The sequence below is a fragment of the Dendrobium catenatum genome, unplaced genomic scaffold, assembly GCF_001605985.2.
Source record: "Dendrobium catenatum unplaced genomic scaffold, ASM160598v2 fragScaff_scaffold_621, whole genome shotgun sequence".
NCBI classification, from domain to species: Eukaryota; Viridiplantae; Streptophyta; class Magnoliopsida; order Asparagales; family Orchidaceae; genus Dendrobium; species Dendrobium catenatum.
In genome coordinates, this window is record NW_021319083.1 from 33,161,925 (window position 1) to 33,185,014 (window position 23,090).

Here is a 23,090-nt window from a genome sequence, read left to right on the forward strand (position 1 = left end):
ATATTTAGCCCAAGGTCCAAGCCCCTCCTCCATACAAAGTCCATTTTCATGGATAGTGTAGAGGTCTATTTATAGATTTTAAGAGTTGCATGCTCTGTGAATATGGGGAAGATTCGGGACAAATTCGAAGTGCACCATCGAATAGCTCATATTGATCCCCGTTGATCATAGAGCATTTCTCAAGTATTTAAGTTCTTTAATGATATTAGAATTAAGTGATTTTGGGCTCATTGGATTTATCTCATCAAGTTGCTCAATTCAACAATAAGCATGCTATATTGGATATCATTTGATCACCCAATTAATATTCTAAAACATTCAAATATGCTTCAACTTATTAATTTGATCCCATTTGGACTCAGATTGGACCAATTTTGGTGTCATTGGGTTTGTCTTTCCAAGATGTTCCATTTGACTATAAGTTTGGTGAGATTGGATGACCCTAAATTTAATTTTAAAAATTTTCAATCGAGATATCCCCCACAATTCGTGCTGGATTAATGCGATATTTTTTGTATGTATCAATAATACCAACTCAATCTAATCCAAACAAAATTCAAAATTGACACAAAGATCGGATCAATAAAATAAGTTGGTTCGCAGCTCATTTAAGTCAATTCAAGCAAAGAAGTCTACTTAATTTTCGAGTATTATTCAAGCTAAAATCTCAATCCTATAAGGTGACATGTCAAAAGATGGCAATAAAAAACTTATGGTGACCAACAAGAGGCATTGAGTTTCATTCAGAGGCTAGAGGCTAATGACTGGAAGGTAGGGAGGCAAAGGCTAGACCTTAGGAATTTTTATTAGGTCCGGACACCAGCTCTCTTACACTTTACCGCGCGGCTCGACGACCTGAACCGAAACGGAAACCCGATATTGCTATGTTCGTGTATTGCTAGGTATTGCTCGGTATTGCTAGGTATTGCTTGGAAATAACGAGAAATGCCGCTCTGTCAAGACCAATGCCGAGCAATACCTAGCAATACCTAGCAAAACCGGAGTATTGCTCGATATTGCTAGGTATTGGTCTTAACAAAATGGTATTTATCGTTACCGAGCAAAACCTAGCAATACCCTAGTCTGTACAAATCAGATAATACATAGCAATATTAGGTTCCGGTCCGGGTCGGGTCGTCGGGCCACGTGGTAAAGAGTAAGAACACATGGCAAAATTTTATTAGCATCCGGATGTACAGCTATGTCAGCTGTCCGGACCTAATAAAAATGCAGAGCTTAGAGGTTAGTATTTAATCAAGTTTTAGAAATAAAAACATTTTGAAAAATTAAGATAATCTATTTTTATTAAATTTAAAAATAAAAAATAGTTCAAAAACTATATTTATCATTACTATTACCTAAAAATAAAAAAATGATCCTCAACAAGGCATTAGCTACACCCCTATGTATAATTCATTTAATAAATTCAAATTTGAGAAATATTATTATAAACACTTAATTAATTCATGTAGAATAAATCTTAAGAACCATTCGATTGGCCCTTTTAAAAAAATTATTTCGGTTATTCTAATCTATTATAATTTTAAAATTTATTTAATAATTTTCAAATTCAACATGATACCATTTATATAAAAATATCTCACAAAATTTTCCTTTAACCCATATTTGGATTTTGCTTGTTTGCAGGTTGATAGATTTAGACTTCATTTGAAACAATTTTTTTATTATTTTTGTAAATTTATGATAAAGAAAATCATTTTTTAAAGCTATTGTACATAGAAACTTTGTACTACAAAAATTTCTTTACAGCTCAAAAAAAAAAAAAAAAAATTTTTGTCAAACAAAAATTTGAATTGTGCGCTAAAAAAAATATAGAATGAAAGTTGTCACAAACGAAGCATTAGCAGCGGGTGTCACCTTGCCAGCTGATTTAGTTATAAATATCTTCGAAAATTATTGTCAAAATTTTCCAATCCCACTTACATTAATACACCACAACAACAACAACAACAACATCAAGCCTTTATCCCACTACGTGGGTAGAAACCAAAATCTCAAAAAAAAAAAAAAAAAAAAAAAAAAAACTTCGAGAACTAATATTTTATAAAATTAACGGGGAACTGCAACTCCACAAATCAACTGGAACTGCAACCATGAATTGCATGACAGGAGCGAAAAAAAACCAAAAAACAAAAGCAGATATAAAGCTTTTTAGAATAATAGAAGAGATGCCGATCTCAACTCAACTATCTCATATGTCTAAAGCTTCAATATAAGCAGACGGAACGTTAGAATTCATGCCGGATAAATAACTAAGGCTTCATTCGGGACTGTCATTTTATTGCTTTCTAAAATAGCTTTCTAGTACAAAAAATTTGTACTAAAAAACTATTTCAGAAAGCAGTATGAAAACCATCCCAAATGAAGCCTAAATTAACATACATCATTCAAAGTTAGAAAATTCTGAAGTGATCTCTTACAAAATCCACATTCTAAATTACTAAGCCTCACCATTACAAATCATGTGAAGGATTCTCTGCAATATGGTCCCATAATCTCTGGCTGAAAAAAGTGCCATTTTGAGGGTGTAGAAAAGCTATAAGCTGCAAAGCGAATTCAACGCCGGCATTTGTTTGGAAAAAGCTCACATGATTAAGACGATCAAATCTGTTATTCTCATATTCTGGGGAAACTATGCAGACGTGCCTGGCAAATCGTCGCAGGTTGGTTCTGCATATAATGTTGAAGTTGATTTATGGGGCATAGGTGATGGCGGTGATGGTGACGGTGGCGGTGGCGATCGCGATGGCGGTGGCAATGATATTGGCCTATTTGGTTGAACTTGATCAACTTTCTCAGGTGAGATGCCAAACTGAATCATATCAAGAAAGTAGAATTTTCTAGTTAAATTCACTGTAAGCTTGAGCCTAAATTTCACTCAAACGTTTTCAAAGAAATATAAAAAGCAGAGGATAGTGTAATGCAAAATTAATTAAGATGGGCCTTAAAGCTATTGAATAAATTTTGACATGAAAGCAATACATAGCAATTAATTTTATGACACTAATATCAAAAAATTCAACTATAGTCGTAGGTGGCAATAAGTGGGGAGTAGGAGGTGATTGTGGCCCACTGTGAATAGGCAGCTAGCAGCAATTGTCGCGACCATTGTTAGCAGATGATTGCCAGCAATCATGGTGATAGTCGTGGCTAGCGATAGTAGTGATAGTGGCAAAGGTGGTTGGTGATTAGTGGTAGATGATTTTGATGGTCGGCGAGTGCAAACAAGAAAGAAGATGTGATATATTTAAAAATCTACAGAATTTGCCGATTTTGGGATACAATAAAATTAAACTAAGGGAAGACTAAAGAGTTTCACATTCCTCAAAATTTTACTTTGAATTTATTTTTCAATCAACCAAAAGCCTAAATTTTTAAACCCTGCATTTAAAATGCACTAAGCCAACAACAGTGATAGTAACAATTGTGGTTGGTGACAAGTAGTGGATGAGGTCGATGGTCGGCAAGCGTATGTGGGAAAGGTGATGCGATATATTCAAAATTTGTTTGAATTGACCGATTTTGGAATACAATAAAATTTAACAAGGAATGAGTTTCACATTCAAAATTTTACTTAGAAAAAATCATTTTTCAATCAACCAAAAGCCTAGATTTTGAAAACAATCCTGCAGCTGAAACTTAGGGGCTGTTTGGTTTCCTGAATTAGGAGGGTAAAGTAAAATAAATACATGTATTTATTAAATTTGGTTGTTTGGTTAATTTTGAATGGAACAAAAGGAAATCCTCCGAAGCATTAGGCGTGTATTAGAGGAGGCGGATCCCACGACTTTTAAAGCCGCTCAATTTGAGCGGATTTGAAATTCTTCGCTCGAGAACAGCACGAGCCCTCCTCCGAAGAGCGAAGTCGAACAGCCAAGAGGGAGCCGAAATCGAATAGCAATGAAGGAAAGGAACGAAGGAGCGATCCTTGCGGCCTGTCGCTCTCGCGCGAATGAACGAAGTCCGACAAGGGAGCCGAGAAGCAGAGTCCAAAGCTATGGTGAGAACAACAGTGTTTTTTTAGTACACCGAAGAAGAAGCCCGTTTCAGGGTCGGTCAAAGCCGGCCTCCAGTTCCCCGTAGGCCGTATCGGCCGCTTCCTGAAGAAAGGCCGTTACTCTCAGCGCGTTGGTACTGGTGATCCCGTACCTAGCTGTCGTGCTCGAATACCTCGCTGCCGAGGTAAATTTCTTTCCATTCATCTGTATTAATATTCAGATCTTGGGCTTGTAAGGTTCGATTTGTGATCTGTTTCTAGGTTTTGGAGTTGGCTGGAAACGCGGCAAGGGACAATAAGAAGAACCGTATTATACCAAGGCACGTTCTTCTTGCGGTAAGGAACGATGAAGAGCTTGGCAAAAAATCGTATGTGTAACATCATAACAGAAACAAAATGTGTAACAGTTTTGGCAACCAAAATAGCAAAAAATCGTATATCTTAACAAGTTTATAATTATGAAAGCATTTCGTTTAAATATGTGCATTGTTTAAGAAAAGAAGAGGACGGCAATTTCCTTCTCTTAATATGGCCAACATATCTCATCAACTGCCTCAGATCTATTGTTTTATTTTGACGTACATGGAGATATAGTGAAAATACTACGTCATAATACTTCATAATGCATCCAAAGATGGTTTTCCAAATCATCTCCAAGTGACAATTAAAGGAAAAATGTATACTTCAAGGAAAAAATACAGTGAGATTTCAAGGTCCTACATAGATCTGGAAATAAGCTTAAACTATAAATGATCTTGATCTGATGTGTACCGTTCTCAAAGCAATGTGCTCACCTAACCGGTATTTTCTATATTTAACAGTAAAAAAGAAGTGCAAGCAAATTGACAGAAATCTAGAATGCTAAGAAAATCTCCCTTCTTTGAATGAGGGGAATATGAAAAGATAATTGCATGTGTTTTCTCTCCCCATTTGTCCAATTCTTTCCTGCTTAAATATAGCTTGAAAAGATGTTTCAATCCCATTTTATATTGCACAAAGCCAACCACTCTAGACAAATTCTTCCAAACTCATTAGCGTAACCACCTTTGATTGCTTCAGGTGCCAGCAAAGCACAAATGGGCCATTTTGATTAGAAGCAGAAATCAAAGTTTCTGTTATTGAAAATATCTTAATACAACGTGTTCATAAAATGATAATAAAAACGAACAATCAATATAAAAACAAGCTGTAACTCAGCTTCCTTTAAAAAGGAAAATCATGTTTGGATTCACTTATGTAAAGAACGTTTTTCTCCAGGACCTTTTGCAAATTAACTAAACCAGCTTTTGTTAATTTTGGCTAACTCTCCAGGTTGAGAACTCATTGCTCCGCTGAGCCATATATCATCGCCTGCCAATAGAACACTCAGTGTGATTCACCCAATTTATAGGATTCTCCATCCTCACTTTCGATATACGATGGAGATTGACGCTCTTGCGCGCAAGTATCTAATCTCTGTTGGTGGCATCATCGATGCATCGTTTTCGACGCTCAAGTACTTCATGGGTGTTGACCTCGATTTTGCCTAGACCCGGGCCTGAAGGGTTGACTTGGTCAAATTGACCAAGTCAGACCCCAATGCGGCCGTACCCTCTGCATTCGAACCCCCGCGAGCGGTGCTCCTTCGGAGGCCCACAGGTTTCTGGCGACCACGGTGGGACCAGTTTCTCTCTCCATCTTTGGATTATATATTATCTTTTCTTGTGTGTACTCCGGGATTGGTACTCCTTAGATTAGGTCCGTCCCACTCTTAGTTAGGGTCCTTCCTTAGTTAGGGTTTCTCTCCTTTAGCTAGGATTACCCCTACTCTAAATTTTGACATACTTCAAGAAAAAGAAACCATCAAAAATGACAATCAGCATCTACATATATCGACATGTTACACATCCTTATTTGATGCATGCAGGATTACCACAAAGAGCTCAAAAAGCTAATAAAGAAGGAAAATTTTAAAAATATTAAGAAATAATAACCTAATAAATAACCCTCACATATAAAAAGGTGATTGACCCTTCTAAAAGGGGGTTATCTAACACCAAATACAATATCAAAATCTCATAATAAATGAAGAAGAGTCTTCACATTCATGGTAAATTTTATTCATACAAAAAAGTTATTTTACATAATTCATAAAACACTATTTATAGAAGCAAGCCAAATAGCAATCTACACACATATTATCAAAAAAATTTTAATTAAGTTTACCATGTTTTTGAGATAGCTAATGCATATGCACCTCGCCAAATCCATTAATAGGTTCATTTGACATTTGCAGCCTCAGAAGCTTGTTTTCTAGCCTGCAGTTCATCGAAAACTTTTCTTATTTCCAGCAACTTATCCAAGATGGAATTTTCGATCTCTCCTCTTCTGAAATGAACGTTGAAGAAATGCAAGAGTTTGAAAAGGCTTGTTCTATTTAATCTTATGTATATATACACTTATATTAAATTGTTATACTATGAATGGAGGAGAACCATTTACAGCTGCATCTTCTCATTTACATATCTATGTTCTCTTCATATTCTGTTTTGCTTTAACGTTTGTGATACAGGCAATACTTGTTTAATAGTAACACAAATTTTTTTAGTTTAAAATTTTTTTATAATAAATACCATTTTAAAAAGTAATAATAAAGTCATCCCAATTTAAAAGATCTGCTAAGCTAATGAATAATAGATGGAAGAAAAAATTTTAGTTTTTGTATGAATTAACACAACTCCTTGTTTAGAGAGGAATAAAAAAATGATATCATGAATTTTTTTTTAAAAAAATATACTATAGATATTTATATGAAACAATAAAGAAATTTTTCTTAAGATTCCAAGAGATTGGTCTCTCCTTCCTATCTTCAAATCCCTTACCCTACTTTGTGAGTATTTTGGTTATTAAAGTTTTATTTGGGATAGTTTAATTTTTTACCACTTTTTTTTTTTTTTTTGAGAAAATATTACTTTAGGAAATAATAATAAAATTTTAACAAACAAAGCCTAAAACAAAGCGATTTTGAAAAAACTTAATTTAGATATCTTAAAATCGTACGATTTGCATCGAGATTAGCGTAATAAAAGATAAATTATATAAAACAAATAAAAATGGGCTTCAAATTCTTCAATTTAAGTTAAGATTAATGTTGAGAAAGCAATTTTTTAGAAGCTGCTGTTGTAGAAAGTAACTTTCATGCACAAAAGAAAAATTGTTAAAAATAGTAAAAAATAAACAATTGTCAAACAAAAATTATAAGTACGATTTGAAAACAAAACAATAAAAAACCTATCCCAAATGAACTGTAATCGATATTTAAAATTAATGAAAACTAGAGCATATAACTCTACTGCTTTCAATATTTTTTGTCTACAAGGAGCCATAAACAGGTATAATATTATTGCAATTAGTATAGGATATCACATAAAATAATGATAACAAAAGTGATTAAGGGCAACGTAGAACATCATGCAGCTAATTTAACCATAAAGATCAAACAAGGCAGTAAACATCGCATATAGAAAATTAGATAAGCCAAAATAAATATAAGCCTTGCATGATAAAAACTACTAAAGCTTCTTTATGAGGAAGGCAAGAAACATTAAGAACATTCAAAGCTTTATTATGCATAACTAATACACATTTGCAATGACAGTATCAACAGTGGCATCTAAAGAAAGATAAAAGCGAGAATATGCCCCAAGCTCTATGATTTTCAAAATATCACAACAAAAAAAGAGAAATTTTAGTTTTTCAAATCAATTCCAAAATTCTATCATCCATTAGAGAAACATGCAGTAGCCATGGTCAAAATGTATTTCTGAATCAATAGTCTTCAGAAAACATTTTGGAATGAACTAACCCACAATTTCACACTCTGAAGTACAATATTGATTAGAGGGTTACATATTATGCTGCTCTGAAGTTCTGTAACAAGGCCTCATAGTAACCCTTTTGCTGCAACATGCAAATACAAAAGGAGGGAAAACAAGTTCAGAATTTGTGTAATGAGATTCAGCATAGCTAGCCAAATAAAATCAACATAAACAAAAATCAGAGGAACATAAGAGGCCCACAAACAATGAAAAAAGAAGGTATATGATCATTTTAATCCCATAGCATAATATTGTTTAAATTTAATCCATCGACTACACAAAATCAATCCAAAATGATCCCTTTGAGATTAAATTCGGATAAATTTTGTAAAGTTGATGGACTAAATTGGGATCAATTTTATATCACAATTCAAACATGAGAGCCTATTTTGAATCAATTTTGCATAGTCTATGTACTAAATTGAGACAACATGATAATATGAGACTAAATTAGTTCTACACAAATGGTCTGGGGACTCTTCAAAGATTTTTTGATTAAAAAAGGTAATGTATTAGTTATTTCTCTTTTTAATATCTCCTCTGAGACTGATGGGATAATAGTTTCAAGAGTCTTCTCAAAGTGCGATGTCTTGATCACCAACGAATCATCATATGAAATCCCTTGAAATGGTGCAAAAGCTTTCAAGCGAATCCTAGGGTCTGACTCTAGGAGAATCCTAGAGTTTAGTTTGGTCTGGAGCTATCTTAGGGTTTAGAGTAGATCCTAAGGTCTGGATTGATTTGGAGTCTGGAAGGGTCCTTACTAACCTCATAAAAAAACGAGGTCAACAAATGGACCCCCAATATGTGTAGTAAAATGAAGTTATACTTCACATATTGGTGTTGACCGAATTTAAAAATCAAGTCTGGAATTTTGATCCTAAGGGAAGGTAGAAAATCTATCCCTGGGAATCAGGATTTGAATTGATATTAGGGTAGTGCTGGGGAAGCATCCTCTACCACTAGTAGATTTGGTCCTAAGGGAAGGGAAAACCTACACCTCAAGGGAAAAAATGTTTGAATTTTGAATTTGAAATTAAAGTCAGGATGGTGCCACAGGGGCATACTCCATCATTAAGGAGTCTAATCCTAAGGGAAAGAGAACATCTAGCCCTAAGGAGAAGAAAGTTTGGGTGATCCTATAAGAAGAAGGAACTTCTAACTATAGAGGATTGAGTCTGGGTGTTGATTCTAAGGGAAGGGAAGACCTAACCCTAGAGGTTTGAATTTGAATTTTAATTTTAAGGGAAGGGAAGATCTAACCCTAGAAGATTGAATTTGGAATTTGATTCTAAGGGAAGGGAAGATCTAACCCTAGGGATGTTCACTTTCTCTATCTCTTAGAATGGTTATAAGCTTTTGCACCGTTTCAAGGGATTTCATATGATGATCCGTTGGTGATCAAGACATCGCACTTTGAGAAGGCTCTTGAAACGATTATCCCATCAGTCTCAGAGGAGATATTAAAAAGAGAAATAACTAATACATTACCTTTTTAATCAAAAAAATCTTTGAAGAGTCCCCAGACCATTCGTGTAGAGCTAATTTAATCTCATATTATCATGTTTTCCCAATTTAGTACATAGACTATGCAAAATTGATCCAAAATAGACTCTCATGTTTGAATTGTGATATAAAATTGATCCCAATTTAGTCCATCAACTTTACCAAATTTATCCGAATTTAATCTCAAAGGGATCATTTTGGATTGATTTTGTGTAGTCGATGGATTAAATTGAAACAATATTATGCTATGGGATTAAAATGATCACAAATCTTCGTTTTCATTGTTTGTGGGTCTCTTATGTTCCTCTGATTTTTGTTTATGTTGATTTTATTTGGCTAGCTCTATTGAACCTCATTACACAAATTCTGAACTTATTTGTCCTCCTTTTGTATTTGCATGTTGCAGCAAAAGCGTTACTATGAGGCCTTGTCACAGAACTTCAAAGCAGCATAAGATGTAACCCTCAAATCAATATTGTACTTCAGAGTGTGAAATTGTTGGTTAGTTCATTCCAAAATGTTTTCTGAAGACTATTGATTCAGAAATACATTTTGGCCATGGCTACTACATGTTTCTCTAATAGATGACAGAATTTTGGGATTGGTTTAAAAAACTAAAATTTCTCTCTTTTTTTGTTGTGAAGATCTTTTGAAAATCATAGAACTTGGGGCGTATTCTCGCTTTGATCTTCCTTTAGATGCCACTGTTGATATTGTCATTGCAAATGGGTATTAATTCTGCACAATGAAGTTTTGAATGTTCTTAATGTTTCTTGCCTTCCTCATAAAGAATCTTTAGTAGTTTTTATCATGCAAGGCTTATATTTATTTTGGCTTCTCTAATTTTCTATATGCGATGTTTACTATCTTGTTTGATTTTTATGGTTAAATTAGCTGCATGATGCTCTACGTTGCCCTTAATCACTTCTGTTATCATTATTTTATGTGGTATCCTATACTAATTGCAATAATATTATACATGTTTATGGCTCCTTGTAGACAAAAAATATTGAAAGCAGTGGAGTTATATGCTCTAGTTTTCATTAATTTTAAATATCGATTACAGTTCATTTGGAATAGGTTTTTTATTGTTTTGTTTTCAAATCGTACTTATAATTTTTGCTTGGCAATTATTTATTCTTTATTGTTTTCAACAAATTTTTTTTGTGCATGAAAGTTACTTTCTATAAGAGCAGCTTCTAAAAAATAGTTTTCTCAAATTAATCTTAACTTAAATTGAAGAATTTGAAGCCCATTTTTATTTGTTTTATATCATTTATCTTTTATTACGCTAATCTCGATGCAAATCATACGATTTTAAGATATCTAAATTCATGTTTTTTCAAGATCGCTTTGTTTTAGGCTTTATTTGTTAAAATTTTATTATTATTTCCTAAAATAATATTTTTTCAAAAAAACAAAAAAAAAATAGTGGTAAAAAATTAAACTATCTCAAATAAAACTTTAATAACCAAAATACTCACAAAGTATGATAAGGGATTTGAAGAGAGGAAGAAGACCAATCTCTTGGAATCTTAAGAAAAATTTTTTATTATTTCATATAAATATCTATAGCATTTTTTTAAAAAAAAATTCAGCATATCATTTTTTTATTCCTCTCTAAACAAGGAGTTGTGTTAATTCATACAAAAACTAAAGTTTTTTCTTCCATTTATTATTCACTAGCTTAGCAGATATTTTAAATTGGGATGACTTTATTCTTACTTTTTAAAATAATATTTATTATAAAAAAATTTGTGCTACTATTAAACAAGTATTGCCTGCATCACAAACGTTAAAGCAAAATAGAATATGAAGAGAATATAGATATGTAAATGAGAAGATGCAGCTGTAAATGGTTCTCCTCCATTCATAGTGTAGCAATTTAATATAAGTGTATATATACTCAAGATTAAATAGAACAAGCCTTTTCAAACTCTTGCATTCTTCAACGTTCATTTCAGAAGAGGAGATATCGAAAATTTCATCTTTGATAAGTTGCTGGAAATAAGAAAAGCTTTCGATGAACTGCGGGCTAGAAAACAAGCTTCTGAGGCTGCAAATGTCAAAGGAACCTATTAATGGATTTGGCGAGGTGCATATGCATTAGCTATATCAAAAATATGGTAAACTTAATTAATTTTTTTTGATAATATGTGAGTAGATTGCTATTTGGCTTGCTTCTATAATTAGTGTTTTATGAATTATGTAAAATAACTTTTTGGTATGAATAAAATTTACCATGAATGTGAAGACTATTCTTCATTTATTATGAGATTTTGATATTGTATTTGGGGTTAGATGACCCCCCTTTAGAAGGGTCAATCTCCTTTTTATATGTGAGGGTTATTTATTAGGTCATTTACTATGAGATTTTGATATTGTATTTGGTGTTAGATGACCCCCCTTTAGAAGGGTCAATCACCTTTTTATATGTGAGGGTTACTTATTAGGTTATTATTTCTTAATATTTTTTAAATTTTCCTTCTTTATTAGCTTTTTGAGCTCTTTTGTGGTAATCTTGCATGCATCAAATAAGGATATGTAACATATCGATATATGTGGATGCTAATTGTCATTTTTTATGGTTTCTTTTTCTTGAAGTATGTCAAAATTTAAAGTTTTTTAATACGTTGAATTTTAGAATAGTGTTTCACACTCCCAATTAGTAGTATTATTCATTTTTGCTTGTAAAAAAATTTTATTGGTCTATCTACTCAACTTTGATGAGGTGGTATTAGTTTTTGTGTAGATTTTTTTTAGTATAGCATTTATTTGATTCAAAATCCATAAATGATTATAACTTCACAATAATTTTTCTTTAATTAAGTTTATAATCAAATTAAGGTAGTATTGTACAAATTCTTTAATGTATTTTTATTGCTTGTAAAAAAAAATATTGGTCCACCTACTCAACTTTGATGAGTTGGTATTAGTTTTTGTGTAGGTGTTTTTTAATGTAGCAATTTTTTGTTTCAAAATCCATAAATGATTATCATTTCACAGGAATTTTTCTTTAATTAAGTTTATAATCAAATTAAGGTAGCATTGTACAAATTCTTTGCTTAAAAATCTAAATTTTAATAATTGTCCTGATAAAACTCCTTGACATTTTCTTATTCCACTTTTTGTTTCTTTAAAATATTTTGCTTGTAATGTATATATAATTTATGTTTGAGAAATGTAACTCTTTTTGATATGATTATAATTTGTTTCACTTGTATGTAAGTCAATCCTCTGATTGTCTATGAAGGTTCAACGGAGTGATGACACAAATTTTCTCTCAAAAAGTAAAGATGAAGTTATTATCGTATAACCTTTTGATTAGATCTGCATGGAGTCCCTCCCTATCAAACCGCCATAGTTGATCATAGGAGACAGAATTGAGCTCCATGAAGTACTTGAGCATCGAAAACGATGCCTCGATGATGTCACCAACAGAGATTAGATACTTGCGCGCAAGAGCGTCAATCTCCATCGTATATCGAAAGTGAGGATGGAGAATCCTATAAATTGGGTAAATCACACTGAGTTGTCTATTGGCAAGCGATGATATATGGCTCAGCGGAGCAATGAGTTCTCAACCTGGAGAGTTAGCCAAAATTAACAAAAGCTAGTTTAGTTAATTTGCAAAAGGTCCAGGAGAAAAACGTTCTTTACATAAGTGAATCCAAACATGATTTTCCTTTTTAAAGGAAGCTAAGTTACAAGATTTATTGACTTGTTTTTATATTGATTGTTCGTTTTATTATCATTTTATGAACACGTTGATATAGTTTTTTTAATCCATCACTTTGCTTTTCCAATCAATGTTGTATTTTGATGAGCTAACTACGAGAGATATGTTTAAAGGCCCAAACTCATTAGCGTAACCACCTTTGATTGCTTCAGGTGCCAGCAAAGCAAAGTTTCTGTTATTGAAAATATCTTAATACATCAATGCAAGCCACTCCAATTTGGATGCAAATCATTACATTTTCTGGTCTGTCATATGTCAGTAAGAAAAATTGTTTTTCCCTTAGTGCAGTTAAGATTTGAATCAGTACAAATCTGTTAGACCGATCTAGCCAGTCCAATCAGCATCGGTCGTGATCTACCGGAGGCAGAACAAAGGGGGTTCCGCCCCAGCATTTAGGCCCCCTTGAGGATGGGGTTCACAAGCCCAATTAAGGGGGCGAATTAGGAGGAAATTTTCAAATAGAAGGGCTATTTAGGGCATCTCTAGTTTTTGGCTGAAATTAGAGTTCTTTGTTCCTGTTTGGGCTCTAGCAGTGTCTAGATAGTTGGAAGAGCCAGATCTTCCTCACCAATAGAAGATCCAACTGTATCTTGTATTTTTCTTCTAGTATTATCAATTAAAAAGGTTTATTTTTAGTTATTTCTTCCAAATTCTTCTAAAATCTGTTTTTATGAAGGGCTGAAATTCAAATTCAGCTGGGAGAATTCTTGTTTCCTACAAGCATTTCTATCAAATTAGTATTAGAGCATCAATCCGTGGTACCTATGGCCAGGAGGAAAGTGGAAGTATTGGAAGAAGAGATGGGACGATTAAAATCAGATTTTGTGGATAAGATTTATGAATTTGAAAACCATTTCTCAGCTGTCCATGAAAAGATAGATGAGAAGTTTGCCATTGTGGAAGAAATGTTGAGGAAGATGCTTGCGGCCCAACCCAAAATGACGACACCGGAGGCAAAGAGAGCCATCGAGGGCCAAGGAAGTGGTGGAAACCCTAATCCACTAAGGAGAGGGAAAAACCAAGAGGTGGAGATTTTGGAGGGGGAAGATGAGATGCCTCCCTTAGAGTCTATTTCTAAAGAGGAGATGAGTAGTAGGTATGAAAGGATGCGGGATGAATATGCAAGAGGGGGGGGGGCTGAATTTGAGAAAGGAATGGGTGGATTTTTTAAGAAAGATTTGTGTACAAGCGCATAAGGGAGGATCAGGACAATTGGGGGGCTCAGCCCCCTAGGGAAATGGGTGGATATGGTGGATTCAAGGAAAATGGAGGGGATCCGAGGGTAAGAAAGTTGAAGATGTCCACCTTTGAGGGTGAGGATACACATGAGTGGATCTACAAGGTGGAATATTTCGCCATCAATGGATTGACAAAAGAGAGATTGACGGCAGCCGATTTGTGTTTGAAGGGGAAGGCATTGGCCAGGTATCGGTGGAGAGAAATGAAGTGACCAATTCGGAGTCGGAGGGAGTTCAAAAATTGCTTGTTGGAATGTTTTCGAACCAGCAAGGGAGGGGACTTCTATGAGCAGTTCTTTGCTCTGACGCAAGAGAGTTCGATGGTAGAGTACCGTCACAGGTTTGAGTACCTAGCTAGCCGACTTGATCGACTTTCTGAAACTATGCTAGAGGGGAACTTCATAAAGGATCTCAAACTAGAGATCCGGGTAGCAGTTAGAGTGGTCTGACTTGGGAGAGGATATGAAGCTAGCACAGTTAGTAGAGGAGGGCCAGAGATAGCAGTTTAGGAGGCTCGTATAGGATGACCACCACTTTCTTAGTGCCCAAGGAGCCAACAACGAGAAGCCTTCGTGAGTCCCCAAAGAAGAAGCCTGCAGGAGGGGGACTAGGGGGAAATTTCAAAAAGCTCACTCAAAAGGAGCTGCATGAGAAGATGGCGAAGAAACTATATTTTAGATGTGATGAGGGGTACACCCCGGGGTGCACGTGTAATGACCGAACTCTTCAGGTTCTCACTGTCTTTAATGACGAGCAAGCTGAGGGAGCTGGGAACGAGGCGGTGGTAGATGAGGAGCTGCATCTTGACATGACAGAGGCCTCCTTAAATTCAGTGGAGAGATTCACTTCAAATCAGACCATGAAAGTGAAATAAGATATGGTAGATAGGAAGGTGGTGATGTTGATAGACAATAGGGTTACTCACAATTTCACTTCAACCAGGTCGCTGACCAATTGGGGGTGAAGTTGGTGGACACAGGGAGTTATAAGGTGACGATAGGCACTGGGAAGGTGGAGACTGGTAGAGGAGTATGTAGATGAGTGATTCTGACCATACAAGGGATCCAGGTGAGGGATGATTTCCTTCCCTTATAATTGAGAAACACTGATATTATCTTGAGAATGAAGTGGCTACAAACCTTGGGAGATACCAAGATGAATTGGGGAGCTTTGATAATGCAATTGGTAGTGGAGTGAAGGAGAATGGTGATCGAAGGTGATGCAGGGTTATCCAGAGCAATGATGTCGCTCAAAATCATGGTGAGGACCTTACATGAGGTGAGAGATGGATTTCTTGTGGAGCTGTAGAGCTTAGAGGGGGGAAGATTGGAGGAAGAGGAATACATTTTTCTATCAATGCAGCCGCTTATATAGCAGTTTAGTGAGATTTTTCAACCACTTCAAGGATTGCTACTACCGAGGTAGCGGGAGCATGCCATTATCTTGAGAGGAGTGCCACCAATCATTGTCAGGCCATATCGCCACCCTTAGATTCAGAAGAATGAGATTAAAAAGTTGATCCAAGAAATGTTTGAGGCTGGGATCATCCGACCGAGTGTGAGCTTCTTCTCATACCCAATCTTACTGGTCAAAAAGAAGAATGGGAGTTGTAGACTATTGGACCCTGAATTAGGAGACTGTCATATAAGTTTTTCATTTTATTGATAGATGAGCTATGTGGAGCAATAGTGTTCTCAAAGATGGATTAGAGGTGGGGTACCATCATATATTGATGAGAGAGGAGGATGTCTTGAGAACTATGTTCAGGACGTATGAGGAATACTATGAGTTCTTAGTGATGTCATTTGGCCTCACTTACGCCCCTGCTACCTTCCAGTCCCTTATGAACATGGTATTAAAACCATATCTCTAAAAGTTCATCCTTGTTTTCTTTGTGACATATTGGTGTACAACAATCCAATGGAGGAGCATTTGGAGTACTTGAAAGTGGTCCTAGAAGCATTACAAGAACATCAGTTGAGGGACAATCTGAAGAAGTCTTGTTTTGAGCAAGCCAGTGTAGAATACTTGGGGCATATGGTATCTCAGGAAGGGGTGGCGGTGGATGAAACCAAGATTGAGGCAATGCAGAAGTGGCCTCTACCCAAGAATTTGAGAGAGCAGAGGGGCTTCTAGGGCTTAACTGGATACTACATAAGATTTGTCAGGGACAAAACACCATAGCTTGGTTGTTAACAGAGCAACTGATGAATGATAGCTTCTTGTGGGGAGAGGCAGCTACCCAGGCCTTTGAGAGATTGAAAAAATCCATGATCACGGTACCAATTTCAGCCCTATCAGATTTCAGTCTGATTTTTCTGGATGAGATAAATGCATCAAGATATGGATTGGGGGCCATGCTAATGCAAAATCACATACCCATAGCTTACTTTAGCCAAGTGTTAACAACCAGAACTAGTTTGAAGTCCATCTATGAGGGGGAGTTGATGGGCATTATGTTAGCCATTCATAAGTAGCGACCATACTTGTTGGATAGGCATTTCATCGTCAGGACGAACCAGAGGAGCTTGAATTTCTTGTTTAAGCAGAGGATGGTGACCGAGTATAGGAGGTGGTCGTCAAAGCTTTTAAGCTATAATTTTGAGATTCATTATAGGTCCGAATTGGAGAACATAGCGGCAGATGCTTGTCTAGATGCATGAGGGAGCTTCATGAGTTAGCTATGCCAATACCACTGATGTTGGATGGGGGGCAATCAAAGAGGAGAGCATGCAGGATGAGGAGTTGGGTAGAATTAGAGCTTAACTTCTGAGGGATGAGAACAATCACCCTTGCTATTCTCAAGAGGGGGAGAGACTCCAGTCTCAGGGAGGTTTGTGATGCCTCGGACCTTAATTCATATCTCACAGCTACTGCAGAAGTTCCATGGGAGCGTGGTTGGGGGTCACTTTGAGGTTCAGAAGACTTATAAGAGACTGACAGTGGAGCTATATCGGAAAGGAATGCACAAGTATGTAGAAAAAATGTGGCTAGATGTGAGGTGTGCCAGTAGAACAAGTACATGGCCATGGTTCCTGGGGGATTACTTCAACTCCTAACCCTATGGCTCGGGATGTGGGAGGAGGTCACCGTGGACTTAATTGATAGGTTAACCCAATCTGAAGGGTTTACAATGATTCTAGTAGTACTTGACAGATTGAGCAAGTACGCTCACTTCATCCTCTTACGACATCCTTACACGACTGTGACAGTGGTGATTGCATTCATCTGAGAGGTGGTCAGACTATATGGGATACCATAATCAATAGTATCTGACAGAGATAAGGTGTTCCTCAGTCATTTTTTGAGGGAGCTGTTCAGGTTACAGAGGATAGTGCTTAAGAGAAGTATTGCCTATCATCCTCAGATAGACAGCCAGGCAGACCAAAGTGGTGAACTGGAGCTTGGAGACATACTTATGATGTTTTGCTGTAGAAACACTGAGGTTATGGGCCAAGTTGTTGGCATGGGTAGAATACTAGTACAACACTTTGTACCACTGGCTTCATAGATGACTCCTTTCCAAGTGTTGCACGGAAGGGACCCTCCACATTTGGTGCATTTTGGGTAGAGTCGCACACTAGTCTCTTCAGTAGAGCAGTACTCGGAAGAAAGGGATAAGGTATTGGATGAGTTAAAACGACACCTGCTGAGGGCCCAACAAATTATGAAGAAATAGGTGGACGGACACAGGAAGGACATGCAGTCTGCCATTGGAGATCGGGTGTTCTTAAAGTTACAGCCCTACAGATAGAGGACAGTAGTCAACAAATGGAATGAGAAGCTAGTCCCAAGGTAGTTTGGCCTTTTATGAAATATTGGAGAGGATTGAAGCAGTGTCTTATCGCTTGAAGTTACCCTCAACCACTTCCATACACCTTGTTTTTTATGTATCACAGTTAAGGAGAGATGTTGGTAATAATGTAGCTAGTTCAAACTTACCGGGGACACTAACAGAGGATCTAGAGGTGATTTTGGAATCACTGGAGCTTAGGGGGGTACGCCAGGGAGAGGGAAACTCCAAGTGTTGATTAAGTGGAAGAACCTACCTGACTAAAATGCCACATATGAGCATATGAGAGTGTAAAGCATCAGTTTCCTTCCTTCCACCTTGAGAAGAAGGTGACTCTTTGGGACGGGAGTAATGTTGGACTGGTCACTAGACCAGTCTAGCCGGTTCAACCAGAACTGGTCATGATCTACAGGAGGCGAAATAAGGGTGGTTCCGCCCAACATTGCCGCCCCCTTGAGGGTGGGGTCCACAAGCCCAATTAAGGGTGGGAATTAGGAGGTAAATTTCAAATAGAGAGGGTTGTTTGGGAATTAGGGGGAATTAATGTTGTTTAAGAGGGATTTTCTTCTAGGGTTTGTTTTTGGCATCTCTGATTTTTGGCTGAAATTGGAGGTCTTTGTTCTCGTTTGGGCTCCAGCGGAGTCTAGAGAATTGCAAGAGCCAGATCTTCCTCTCCAATAAAAGATCCAACTGTATCTTGTTTTTTTTCTTCTAGTATTATCAATTTAAAAGGCTTATTTCTAATTATTTCGTCTAAATCCTTCTCAAATCTGTTTTTGGGAAGGGTTGAAATTCGAATTCAGCAGGGGAACTCTTGTTTACTACAATTGTTTCCTAGCAAGATACTTTTATATTCTTTGGCAATTAAAAACATTTATACGAGGACTTTTTTCTATGATACAATTGTGGTTGAGTATGAGTATGAGAGATGCAGTGCATGACATGCATCAAGAATATTTTAGATTATTCTACTATTTTCTAGATTTTTAGTATTTTTAGACTATTTGTAGCATTTTTTATTTCATTTTTATTCATTTGATTTTCATGACATCAATTAAGAAAATATCCTTTTCTTTATAATTATTTTAAGATTTATCTTGTTTGATATTTCATTAAATTGATCCAGATCTAAATTTTAAAAGTAATGTAATTTAATCATGTAACCAAATTTCTATAAATAAGTATTTCAATGCACATAATTTTCAATATCCTACCATAAAAATTCAAAGTCATTCCTATTCCTTCTCTCCCCTATCTCCACTCCATCTCCGGTAAATTCCTCTCATGATTTCTCTCAAACGCCAAAACAAGCAAGTCATAGGTCCAAAAAGCTGACCTTAATTCCCAACTAGTAGTCAAATTTCTCCTAATTTCTCTCTCTACAAGCCTAATTCATCATTCTCTCCACTAAAAATGAATTCAAGCAAAAGATCAGCAATTCAAAAGTTCACTTAAGAAAACAAGGAAGAAAAATAAAGAATGAGAATACAATCAAGTGTCCATCATCAATTTCATATTGGAGCTATAGTATTCATCAACAAGACATAATTATCAGAGAAATTGTCCATATAAAGTTTCAATAATAAGCTACATGCAACTAAATAGCGTAAATCATATAGCCAATCACTAGTCACATTTTTATACAAATTAAATAAGGTGGTGGAATTGTTTAAACTATAATGAATCATTATACAGAACAACAAGAACACTTAAATGACAATCTCGAAGACACAAACTTCTTCTTTTTTATAGCTTGATTAATTAGCAGAAAGTTATACAACTTCATAGAATTGAAATAACATAACAGAAATTTCAGCAATTAAAATGAACATAGCTTGATAAACAACATTTGATATGCTCCAAAAAGTACTGACCTTAAAACCACAGCCTGCAACACAGGCATGGAAACATTCCTGCATGATAAAAAGAATTCTAATAAAAGACTGAAAATCCAAGGAAAATTAATAAGCTGGAACATCAGTTAGTTAGGTTCTAACAAATTTAACAGCTATAAATTACTAAATTGAAAAATAACCTTTTCAAGTCAATTAAATATAAAGATGGTGGAAAATTGAAAAAAAAATGGTGGAAAATTGAGTGTGGCGTGGTATTTATTGGAAATAGACAAAATTGCACACTGCAGTAGGAACCTTGCGCTAGCGAAGGTTCAGAAATTGATACTAGTGAAGCATTATAAAAAAACTAAGGCATATGAAGTGCTTGAAGCACACGCCAATACAGGGCCTACGGAGGTGATGTAGTACAAGACATGCATCATGAATATTTAAAAAAAAAATGCATCATGAATATTTAAGAAATGTTTTTTGCATTTTTTGTTTTATTATAGTATTTTTTGGACTATTTCTACTAGTTTTATTTCATTTAATGTAATTACTTTTAGGGTCATCCTCTTTTTAAATTAGATGATAAAATTTTAAGACTTATCTTAATTGATTTTTTAATTTTTAATTTTATCATGTAACTATATACATAAAAAAGAATTTTAATACTTGTAATTTAATTATCCAATTATGAATTGAAATTTCAGTCAAGACTCACGCTATTCTCCTTTATTCTCTCTTCTCTCTCCTATCTCCCTTATATTCTCTTTCCTTTTAAGAATCACAAATCATAAGATTCCTAGTTACATTTCCCAATTCCCAAGAAACCCATCTCACAAAATCTCTTCCAAGCCACATACTAACTATTGGGTTCTTCTAGTAGCCAAAATTCCTCTTAGTTACTTTAAAATTCTCACTCTAAAAGCCTAAAGAAATCTATAGTTTAAATGGATGACTCAAGGAAGAATCTAGCAATTCAAAGGCAAATTCAAGAAAAACAGAGGGGTGGAGCAAGATGAAGATCCACCAAGTTCTTTATCAATTTGGTATTAAGCTATGATGCATAGACCCGGACATGAGAAATGTCAATTATTGAAAATATAGGACACGACCATCGGTTGAACACGGTATTATAATTTTTATATTTTAAAAATAGTGTATAAAAATTAAATAAGTATAATATTAAAAATAACTTAGAAATAACAAGTCATTTAACTAGAATTTGTGCTTAAAATTATTAATATTAAGACATAAAGAGTCGACTATCGATGTCATGTATCAGACATTGAGAGAGGAAACAATATTGATGTCGAGAGTCGAGCATCAATGTTTTGCAGTAAGTATCGGACGTTTGTTGTCGATGTTGAGAGGGCGTTGGTGGTCGATGTTAAGACAACGTCGAACAAAGATGAGTTGTCAAGTTATAGGTGTAGAAATTGCCAGAGTCGAGCATCAATGTCAAAACAATGTCAGACTTTGATGTTGAGATGATTTTGAAATGTCGATATATTAACGACGTCAGATGTCAATGTTGAGATAACATCGGGCATTCTTGTGTGACCAAAGTCGAACCCGCCATATGAAATGAAAATGAGAGTATTTGATGAATGGGGTATTGAGTGGGGCAATCAATTTGGTGTTGTGGATAGAAAATAAGAAATTTAATTTTTATATTTGAAATAAATAAAATTTTTAAATACAAAAAATTATATTTAAAAAAAATCAAAATATATTTAAGACACGCATGTCGGACACGCGTGTCAAATTTGTATTTAATATTTTTTAATCAAACACGTTTCAGCGTGTTCAATATGTGTCGGAGGTGTTCGGACGCGTGTCGTGTCGGATAAGTATCGAACACTACATGCTTCTTTGAGGAGAAGGGTCGGTGCATCATAGGTATTAAGAGTGAAACCTCTTATATCGATTAGTATCAAAGAGATTTTTTTCAAAAGTACTTGCATTAAACCCAAGGTATATCTCCCCTTTCAATAACCTTACATGCCCTACACCTCTTATATCAAATTTTAAAAATTGTAACATAAAGTTAAAAAATTTAAAACATTACCGCCAATCTAGCTCTAACCCTAGCCCTAATACCTAAACCAAACTCCACCCTCAACCTACCCGACACTACCCCTTTCACCTTAGCAATCATCTCTCTAATTCGAGGTACCAATATATTAGCTTCAAAATGATTTTATAATTAACTTATTAATATTTCAAAAACAAAAGAATATGCCATTGATAGTCAAAATGATTTTACAAATACTAAGAAAAATTATGTGTTGATTATTATAGCCATTTTATGGATTAATATCAAAAATCATATTCTACATAAAGTGACATCAAGAAAGCCATGTCCTATGATGAATGGAAAAATTATTACAAAAAGATAATAAATGAAGAAAGTAATGGATCAAACAATTATCACACAAATGACTTAAGTTTCTCGTACAATTACACATGGTCATAGCTCTTTTATCCTTATCAATATGACAACCACAATGAGTTAAATTAAAATAAATCATATTATAACGAATATTGTGAATCTCAAGATTACAGTAAGCAATTTATAACGATAACTATCTCAATCATTTTGCTCATAAACTTTTTTTTTTTTGGAGGGGGTTTTTTTTTTTTGGGGGGGGGGGGGGGGATTTTAGAGCCAATTAAGGTAAACTGATACACACATCACATACGCAAGCTTTGAACTCAAGACCTCTTAGTTGATAGCCAAAGCTCTTAACTAATAGATAAAGACAAGCTGCATATTTTGATCATAACTAATCTAATAGATATTATAAATAATCTTAAAGATATACTAATTTTGATGCAAATGCTCATTAAAAAAATCTCTTCTATAAAGAAATATGAATATCAAAATCAATACAGATCATATGATAACCGTATATATGATTGTTCTATTCATCTCCAATTCAAAACTATCTCATTATGATGATGGATTATATCAGAAACTAATTTCTCAAACTAAAATTTAAAAAAATATTATGTCAATTCCAGAACTTCAAGCACACATGTCAATTCCACCTAGGTCAAATGTTTGTTAAAGATCTACTTGATTCTTGTATTGATTG

At 35.0% G+C, this 23,090-nt stretch overlaps 1 protein-coding gene across 11 annotated transcripts in view; it reads right to left on the reverse strand.

The window, feature by feature from the left end:
- Positions 1-2,178: 2,178 nt before the first annotated feature.
- Positions 2,179-23,090, reverse strand: part of LOC110096072 — a 41,511-nt gene continuing 20,599 nt past the window's right edge. For 10 of the 11 annotated variants that reach the window (XR_002303045.2, XR_003700908.1, XR_003700906.1 and 7 more), the window contains 2 exons: positions 20,026-20,064; positions 2,731-2,833 (listed from right to left, as the gene is read on the reverse strand). Coding sequence is in view for 1 of the 11 variants with exons in the window: in XM_020821841.2 (XP_020677500.1) it covers positions 2,654-2,833; positions 20,026-20,064 (219 nt within the window). In the remaining 10 variants the exon portion in view is untranslated. Of the gene's footprint in view, positions 2,834-20,025; positions 20,065-23,090 lie in introns of all 11 variants that reach the window. The other variant, XM_020821841.2, reaches the window with a different exon arrangement.